The sequence below is a fragment of the Camarhynchus parvulus genome, chromosome 1, assembly GCF_901933205.1.
Source record: "Camarhynchus parvulus chromosome 1, STF_HiC, whole genome shotgun sequence".
NCBI classification, from domain to species: domain Eukaryota; kingdom Metazoa; phylum Chordata; class Aves; order Passeriformes; family Thraupidae; genus Camarhynchus; species Camarhynchus parvulus.
In genome coordinates, this window is record NC_044571.1 from 5,257,471 (window position 1) to 5,267,270 (window position 9,800).

The 9,800-nt window shown below is 43.8% G+C and overlaps 1 protein-coding gene across 1 annotated transcript; it reads left to right on the plus strand.

Annotated features, from left to right (window-relative positions):
- The first annotated feature begins 63 nt into the window (after nt 1-63).
- NDUFV3 (NADH:ubiquinone oxidoreductase subunit V3) lies at nt 64-8,457 on the plus strand. Its single transcript, XM_030948541.1, has 4 exons — nt 64-146; nt 245-317; nt 3,538-4,494; nt 8,186-8,457. Exons 1-4 carry the CDS (start codon nt 96-98, stop codon nt 8,344-8,346), a joined length of 1,242 nt encoding a protein of 413 aa, XP_030804401.1. The 5' UTR covers nt 64-95; the 3' UTR covers nt 8,347-8,457.
- The last annotated feature ends 1,343 nt before the right edge of the window (nt 8,458-9,800 follow it).

The window sequence follows — 9,800 nt, forward strand, 5'->3', positions numbered from 1 at the left end:
CGCGCGATGGCGTCACCGCGCACCGCCATGACGTCACCCCGCGCCCGCCCCGCCCACCGGGAGGCCGCGGGGGCGCCGTGAGGGCTTCGGGCAAGATGGCGGCGGCCGCGGCGCTGAGGGGCGGCGGGAGGGCGGTGAGCCGCGAGGTAAAGCGGCTCCTCCGGGAGAGTTCCTGCCCCCGCACACCCTCAGCTGTCGGGATTTCCTCCCGCTCTGTTAACTCGTGTTGTGTTGTGCCGTGCAGGTGCTGCAGCTGGAGGCGCGGGGGCTTTGCACGAAGCCGGTGGGCACCGGGACGGCGCCGCCGCCGCCAAAGAGTAAGAGGGGGGTTTGGCTGTGAGAGGGATCGCGGTGTCAGTAAAAGGAAAGGGTGAGGAGAGCTGGGCAAGGTCAGGCCTCGGAAGAGGCCCTGCATAAGCTGGGAAGAACAAGGGCTGAAAGGTCACCGCCATGTAAACGAGGGTGTCTGATAAAATGTACCGTGTAGTAATAAAAGTAAAAGTCAAGGTCTGGCTGTGTGGAGTATATTTATAAGCCATATATATACACACATATATACGTATATAGTTTTATATTTATGAGTTTTATACTTATTAGTTTGTCACTTCACCTCAATGTTCAAGGCCAGGCTGGATAGGGCAGTGTCAGACTGTTCAATGTGAACGTCAAACTGCAAGAAATTAGGGTTAGACAGATATCAGGAAAAAATTGTTTACTGGGAGAGTAAAGTGAGGCCCTGGCACAGGTTGCCCAGAGAAGCTGTGGATGCCCCATCCCTGGAAGTGTTTTTAATGAGGTGTAAAATCTAGTTTTTAACTTGAGATGTTCACTTTTGTCCTTTGAAATGTTTGTGTTATCAGAGTTAAAAAATAGAAGGACTTAGAGAAGGACTTCCAAAATCCAAATATCTCAAATAGCAGCTCCAGGCAGCGGTGTAAGAAGCTGCCATGGCCCTGTGTGTTAAATTTGGTTATAATGCTTCTTGCCGCATGGATCTGCAAGGCTGAACCTTGGTTTGGATGCTGCCCTGCATCCTGCATTGAGGAATATTTGAGCCCCTTTTATCCCTGAGTCCAAGCAGGAATACAAATTTCAGAGACTGATGTCTTGTTTGTATAAATGGAGGCTCAGTGGTTCAGTGAGGTTTCCTGTCCCAAATTAGAGATCCAGGTGCTGAAACAGGAAAGCTCCATGGAACCATATGTAGCAGTGATCAGACTTGTTGACTGCTGTTGAAAAGATCACTGAAAGAGCAGTTGAAGGCAGACTTCTGCCACCTTTTTGAATGCCAAACCAAATAAAAGCCTGGCTGTTCCATTAAGAAAGCCTTCACTGCACAGATTGACTGAACAGCAAATTGCTTTTTATTATGATTTATTTTTTTGCATTAAGTGTGTTTGAGATGCACTTTGGTATCAGTTTCTGGAGTCACTGTCCTGCAGCTCTGATTTGTGTCAGGAGCCCTCTTAGACCAGCTGCTTCCCCTGCAAACACTCCAGGTTAATGAAGATGTGTAGAATTAACATGTATAGGATGCAGCTGCCTTTGCCAGATTCTGGCTGGAACAGGATGTGCAAATTTTCCTTGCTTTGATAAAATGGTTGTGTTTGCATACAGAGTCAATGATGGGAAGTAGAGCTGTGATTTCTGCCTCTCACCTCTCTGAGTGTGATCAGCCTTTAGATACCTGCTGGGAATGATGCAGGGGGAACACATCTGGGAATGCTGTTTCTGTGACTGATTTGGGGGTGTTGTTCTTTTGGCAAAGTGATGCAGGTACAGATGAGCTGGTGCAAAGTTTAAAATACCCTAATTCAAGTGGATCAGTTGTGTTGGATGTTTCAGCTTTTAATCATAAAATCTGTCTTTTTCACTTATCCAAACTTAACTGTTTAAAGTATTATCCCAGTAACTAATGGTCAAGTTGAATTTTCCCTGCCTTCTTGGTGTCTTAGGATGTTTTAACATTAATACTTCTTAAGGTTTTGCTCAGCTTTCCCTTTTCTATCCTTCCTTTGCCATCCTTGTGTTAGTTTAACCTTTTCTCTGCCTCTCTGAGGAACTCTTCCATCCTGAGTGACTCTTCCTCCTCACGTGTTAGTTTCTCCAGGCTGCTGTTTGGCTGGGTCAGGGAGTCAGACCTCTTCCAAAGGTGGCTGCTCATCCTCCTGCCTCCCCCTGCCCTTCCTTCCCATCCTGCACCTTCCATCTGGCAGAGAGAAGTATGTGCTTGACATTATTCAAAATACTACCTGTAAACTTGATACCTTCTTTTGTTGTATTTTGTTAGGATAAATCTTTGCATTTCTTTCTTAAATACTTTGCTTTTATTTTCATGTGCTTGTCTCTTCTGTGATGTTTTCGTTTAGACATTGCTAAAAGCTTACTTCTCTTCAGAACTAATGGTAATAACTCCTTGAGTCATACAAGGCATTACCACACAATACCAGTGAGGGGAAAGCTGTATTTAGTTTATAGGTGTATAAAGTAGATCTGGATTTCCAAACTCTGCAGAAAAATCTGCATAATGAGCTGGAAATCTGTTGAATTTTGCTGCTGGTTGGAAGTGGTGCAACTTGTAATGGAGTTGGCTCTGCTGTAGCCAATTTCAGACATGGTGAATCTTCTTAGTGTGCTTCCAGCCCTCCTTCACCTCCTGTTTTCTGTAACCACAACAGTATTTGCTGTTGCTCAGCCTCCTGAGGATGATAATAAGCATCCAATGGATATTATGTATTCCCTGAAAGGACATGAAAATTGCTGCCTTCTCCTTCAAGTGTTGGTTCCTTGTCTGGAGAGTTTAGCTTAGAGTGCAGGTATCCATGAGGGAGAAGAAACTGAGACAGAAACAAACGTGGAGCATCAGGAGATCTTCTATGACCCCTTTAACAAAGAGGTCTCAAAGCAGAAATAGAGAGTGAAGCCTGGAGGAGATGAGGTCTTGGGGAAGTGGTGTTGAGCTGTGGGGGCACACCTCAGCTGGCAGCTCACAGGGCAGTGAACAAGTAACACTTTCATGGATGGCCTCAGTATCTCTTACTGTGCTGCTTTTCCTTTTGGGACTCATCCCTGCCCTCTGCTCCCAGGGTAACTCTTGCAAGCAGCTGTGGCTGTGTCTCTTCACTGTGTCTCTGCTTCGCTGGCTTGTTCACAGACCAGGCTTGTCTCTGCAGCCCTGAAGAGCTTGGCTGAGCCATCCTAATGCTCACCTGGGATAGGGAAGTGTCTGCAGACCTTTTCCAGTGCTGCAGAGTTGAAGCCCAGGGAAAACCAGCTCTTGGAGGGGTCTGGGAAAGTGAGGAACACAAGGGTTTATGTCTTGAGTTTCGGCATCGCAGCAGCAAAAACTGTTACATGCTGGTAGAACTCCAGTTCCTTTAACTTAAAAAGTCTAAAAACTTTCAGCTTTGCAATGCCTCTATTTAGCATTATAATTACTTCCAGTTTATTTTTGTAGCAGATTATCTCTGAAAGTTAAAACTCAGTAATAGTGATGTCAGATACAATGATGATAATCCTCTTTATGCCGTTTCCTAGATGTAGCGGCACCACAGGGGAGCACCAAGCTGCTTGCCATGAAGGCACCAGTTGAATTTCGTAAAATGTTGTCTTCTAGCTCTCTCCTGCTGTCTGCAGACAAAGGTGAGAGCATTTCTAGTACCACCCTCAAGGAAGCTGCAAAACCTGCTGAAGACACAAGGATGCCCGTGCCAAGAAAAACTCAGGTTGCGTTTCCTCAGCGAGGAGTTGTTTCCTCCCGTGAGGAGGAAAACCTCACCACACCTGCAAGAGGAGGAGGCCTGAGGAAGAAGTTAGCTGAGGAACAGTCTTCATCTTCATCCAGCTCAGAGTCAGATTCTAGCTCAGATTCTGAGGATGAAAATGTTGGTGATTCAGAAGTTGCCATTAAAACTAAAGTTGAGTTTCCCAGACGAGATCCCATCTTTTCTGAGAATATAGCAGTAAAGGCATCAATGCTGGCAAAAGAGAAATTGTCCCAGAAATCCCTCAAAGAATATGGAATTAAGAAGCTGCCACGCAAACCAGAAATTGACGTGTCTCCTGTAAAGCTGGTTAAATTTTCTAAAACATCAGTCAGCCAGGAAACATCAAAATCCAAAGCAAGAGACCCCAAAGTAAAATCCCCTCCAAAAGATCAGAAGCTGGGCTTAGAACCACACGTGGTGAAAAGTCTGGACCTCAGTGGTGTCACTGCTAAATCTGATCATGTGGAGGAAAAGTCCACTGGACCCCAGGTAGCAGCTATTCAGCTGAAAGCCTCAGCAGTGACTCAGGAAGACAAAAAGCAAGATCTGCTATCCAGAGGAGAGAAGAAAAAGATGAAGGAGGCACAGGAGTTGGAAGCAAAAGAAGTGACTGCTCCTAAAGTGGAAGAGACTTCTGGAAGCACAAAGTTGGTGATGGGCACCACAGCAAAGGAGGAGACCACGCAGGAAGCAGGAGCCCAGGCTGGAGAAAGCAGCACAACAGAGGGTACAGCTTTAAATTGTTTGAACTGTACTGATTCATCTGGGCTAGGGTTTGACTTTTTTAAAGGGTTTCTAGATCTTCTCTGATCTTTCTACTGAAGCTGGCAGAGTGGCAGTGACTTTCTGGAAGATAAATTGTTCACTGCTAATTGTTATAAGCTGTCAGTAATACTCAGTCTCCAGCTATGCTGGGAAAGGAAGTGGTTTCATTTCTCTGTATTTATAGTTTCATAAAACAGTTACTTATAAAATGGAAACAAGATTGTTTCCACTGTGACCAAAATCATGGGTTTTATATGACAACACTTCTCTTTTCTTGGAAGGATTTGGTGGCTGCCATTCTCATGAGTCAAATTTGGTGCCATCTCATTGTTGCTTAAACCCTGCCATCTTTCTGGTTTTGTTTTGGTTTTTTTTGGTTTTTTTTTTTTTTGTTGTTGTTTTTTTTTTTTTTTTTTTTGTTTTGTTTTGATGGTTTTTTTTTTTTCAAGCTGTCAATGTTTCAGATTTCAGAAGACTTCGAGAAATCATAGTGTAATGCCAGAAACAGGCACTGCTGATTCTGAGACTGGAAGGTTGCAAGCAACTCGTGTGGAAGTAGTGAGTCAGTGTTGTAGAGAGCTAGGGAGGAGCCAGTGGTGTGTTTTCAGGAAAGACCATCACACAATCATCCCCTCAGCTCTGCTTCCCTGTCTGACCTACCCTTCTTATTTACTGCCATCCTGTTAATTGATGGTCCTGCTGATCTCATTTTGTGTATCTCAGTAGCAGATATCTCTGTCCTGATCTGTTGAGATTCTGCTTTTTATGTTAGGCAGTATAAATCTGCCATTCTTGAGACCCCTCTTCTCATTGCTACTTTGAATTAAAGAATTTGCCTGCTGGAAGTAAAAGCTGCATTAATTTAAGTTTGCTTGGGTATCGTTCTTCAGGAAAGACCCTGAGGGCCAAGGGAACAGCAAATTGAAGGTGAGCCAGGAATGTGCCCTTGCAGCAAAGGCCGCCAAAGGTGACCTAGGAGGAGCAGGCTGAGGAGCTGCAGCTCCTGCCCTGCTGAGGTGCACTGGGGGTGCAGTGTTCACTTAGAGGCTCCCCAGTGCAAGGGAGATGTGGGAATGCTGGACAGAGACCAGCAAAGTGCCACTGAAATGATGCAGGGACTGGAGTATCTCTCCTGTGGAGAAAGTCTGAGAGAGCTGGGACTGTCTTGCCCAGAAAAGAGAAGGTTTAGACAGATATGGAAATAACATATATATGGAAATAACAGAAGGGGAGTGCAAAGAGGACAGAGGTGAGGCTTTTCAGTGGTGCACAGTGATGGGACAAGAGGCAGTGGGTACAAACTGCAACACAGGGCTTTGCCTGAACATCAGTAAACACTTTTTTTTCCTGTGAGTGATGGAGCACTGCACAGGTTGCACAGAGAGGTGGTGGGGTCTCCATCATTTGAGACACTCCAAAGCTGTCTGGACAGGGCCCTGGGCCTCCTGCTGTAGCTGACCCTGCCTGAGCATTTGGGGTTGGACCAGCTGACCTACAGAGGTGTCTTCCAACCTCAGCCATTCTGTGCCTGACCAGGTTAAGGGACGAAGCAATTGAGTTTGTACGTCAGTTTCCAGGAGATGGTGCTGAGTAAAAGGCCTGCCTTCTGTTTCAGGGGTCAGTTGGCTCATCATTTCATCTGTTTCCTTTCCTTCTTCCTTGATGGCAGCTCAGATGACTGGAAGTGGCACTCTGTGCTGGACTCGATCTTAGAGGTCTTTTCCAACCTAAATAATTCTTCAATTTAAAAACCAAAATGCAGCACTGTTGGCAAATTATATTTTGATTTGCTTGTTCCTTTTTGCAGTCAACAGCATATGCTTTCTTTTAAAAATAACAAAAATTTGGGAAGGGCTCTTTGTTTTTATCTACAGATGATGCTTTTCTCACCATTCATCCACAGTGGAGTTCTAGATGCTCAAACATTTTTCTTTTCTGGTGTCTCCGGATGTATCCTGTTCTCTCTTCCTTCTTTGAGAGCAGCCACTGCTTTTCCTTGTTGAACATTCACAGCTGACTGTGCCACCTGTAACTCCTACTTCTGCCCTGCCCCTGTGTCCTTAACTCTGCAAACTCTGCAGCAGCCACACAAAAGATGTAAAAAGAATTTTTCTCAATGCAAACCTGGATGTTGAGGTGATGTCATCCCTTTGTAGAGCAGTCAGCAAAAACTGCTGCCTTGAACTGCTGAGTGAGGAGCAAAGTTGTAGCTGGGCGCTCAGAAATAGGCCTGTGATTCATTTCAGAAGAGCATCCCAAGAAGTGCTTGCTCTTTAGGAGACAAAGCAGAGATGAAGGATGAAGTGAGGGGAGGATGAACTCAGGAATAAATTTTTCCTTGAGAAGCCAAGTGCAGTGTATTTGGGCAGGAAGAATGAGGCTCCATCTGCTTCCCTTCCTGCACATCTGTCTGTGAATTTGGAACAACTGGCTCTTGCAGGTTGAGCTACTCTTGCCTCCCCTTGCCTGTTCCTGGGGCAGCAAAGAGCATCATCTGCCTTTTCTCCCTGCATCTCCTCTCCTGTGAGCTGTGTCAGGAGAACTGAGCAGCAGGCACAGGGATATTTCCTGTCATGTTTTGCTGAAACTATGACTTACTACCTTGAGTTTTATAAGCAAGCCTTGCTAAATGCTACAGATATTTCTCTTAATCTGATAGCTTCACACTGCAGTAATTATGTCATGAGTAAAGGGAAATCCTGGTGTTCTTGTGTTTTTATTGTAGCTGGACCTGTTAAAATAAGGGCTTAATACAATCTAATCTGAACCACCACACACAAATTTATATGACAAAGCTTTTCACTACACTGTGTGTCTCCTGTTGTTAAAACTCTGGGTGTAGAGAGTAAATTAATATTGGGAGTAAAGTTTTATTTCTTGCAAATTGCTTGGTTGTAAAATCAGCCTGTGTAAGAACCTTTTATGTAAATAATACTGCCTAGATCTGCATAATATTCTAAAAGTATAAGAATTAATGTTGGCTTTAGAGGAAGTAAGGAATTCTAAATAACTTTATTGGGTTATTCGTTTTTGAAGGAGAGCTAATACAAAGGTTAGAAGATTATCTTTACAAGAAAAGAAATTCACATCAAAGGCTTTTGTTAGATTACTGTTTGGTATAACCACATTTGAAATTAAATGGTGGAGATCTTGCTAATTCCATTGCTTCTCCCCATGGCAAAAAGTCAATCTGTAAAGCTCTCTCTGAGAGCTGTATCTCATGGTCTGACAGGATGATACATCATTTGTACTGCTCCTTTGCCCCTCCTGGTTTGCTAAGAATGTCACCTACTGTTCTGGCTGGAATGAAAACCAAGGCAAATATGAGAAAGCCAGGAAATGCAGACATATGTCTTCAGAGATAAATGGAATGTTCTGCCCTGTCCACCCCCAGCATTAGGTGGTGGTTTAGGTTTAAAACCTGTGCTGTACAAGATGCCTTGTGCTGATCCCTGTTCCCCACTGCATGTGCTGCTTTAGGCACCAGCTGGACTTAGTAAACTTCTCCTTTTGTTCAAGTTCCTGACTTTTTTTTCTTTCAAATGTTGACTGGATGAGGGATCTGACAATTTATGAAGGCTAACTCAGGGCTTAAAAACATTGTCCTCTGGTGTGACATCCTCATAGTCAGCAGTTGCTGTTTGTTTTCACAGAGCCAGCTCAGCCTGCTCCAGAGGAGGAGTTGGACAATTCCACCTACAAGAACCTGCAGCACCACGACTATCACACGTTCACCTTCCATGATTATGTTGCTATCCTTGCAAAGTACAGGCAGCCTCAGCCATCCTCTGGAAGACCATCACCAAGGCACTGAGAGAGCCACACCTACAACAAACACCCAGGCAGGATAGGGAATTGTTCTATTTAGCACTGTTGCTTCATCTGTGTAATTGAAATCAGATAATAAATAATAAAGGCATAATAACTTGGGCTTTTGAACAGTTCTTCCTGGCTGTTGGAGTCCCTCACTTCTTGACTTTTATGAGTGAACTGCAAATGAATCATCCCTGAATAAAAATATCTTTTCTACCTCTCCATATATATTATTTGGTGATAGTGTAAAAAAAGTCCTGACTTTTCAGTGTCTCCCAACTTTGGATACTGACCATTCTTACAGGACCACATCAAAGATTCCTGTGGGGTTCACCTGTGGAGTATGGGCCATGTTTCATTTGGTGTCACTGTACTGCAGTGGGCTGTGCTCCTTGCACACAAACGTGTTCTCAGCTCTGAAGGGGTAATGTTTACTCTGGATTTGGGAGTTAAAATCATTGGCTGGGAGCAGCACAAGAAGTGTTTGTCTCCTGTGGCAAGAGTGAATGTTTTGTGTTAGTGGAGGAATGCAAGTTTATGTAATGTGATTGAAACATCTCAAAACCTCTGCTCTTGTAAAGGGAGAACAGAACATACAACTTTATTTAATCATCTGTTGGGGGCTCCAGCAGTAATTGAAATAATTTTAAATGTAAGAGAATCTCAGTGGGCAGTTCTTAATAGACTTTTACTGTGTTGATTAAACTTGGAGGAAAAAACCTATTTCTATGGTTAGAAACACTTGAACGATTATTTTTAAATGTGATGAAAACACCATAAGGGTAAAAACAGCTCCTGATACTAATTGTTGGGAGTATGTTTAATTTCCCACTTGTTTTTTTCCCCACACTAAAAGTTAAAATTGCTGTCCAGCCTCAGTGTTGCTCTGCAGAAAATGTGAGCCATGAGGCATTCTCAATGCACGTTATCAGCAGTTACAGTTGGTCTCAGTAAATTCTGTATTTCCATCCTATTAGTAACAGTCTTCTGCCTTCTGGGAAAATCGCCTTGATGGCCGCCAGCTGTTGTGGGTTTAGTTCCATTTTGGCTTCTTGTTCATTTTGGGCTTTTTTGGAGTTAATTGGCCTTTAAGCAGTTCTTGCAATAATTCCAGCATTTTCCATCACCTGTCTGTATTCTTTCAAGCAACAGACCAGGCAAGATCAAAGGGAAAAACAGAGTCAGCTTTAGGAGTCTATCTGGATATTGGATGTGAATCCCTGGGTGCAATTAGTAGAGCAGATATTTTATACTGTAACTTGGCAAAAATGTGGTAAGAAGGATCAAGAGGCCTACATCAATTTGCTGTGCAGAATTTTAAGTCAGAAACCCCTGGCAAGCAATTTTATTGTCCTGTAAAAAATAAAGAGCATGTTAGTGACTCCAACTGAAATTTAGAAATCTGTTAATGTATAAATCCACGTGCTGAAGAATAAAGAGCAGAAAGTCACTTGG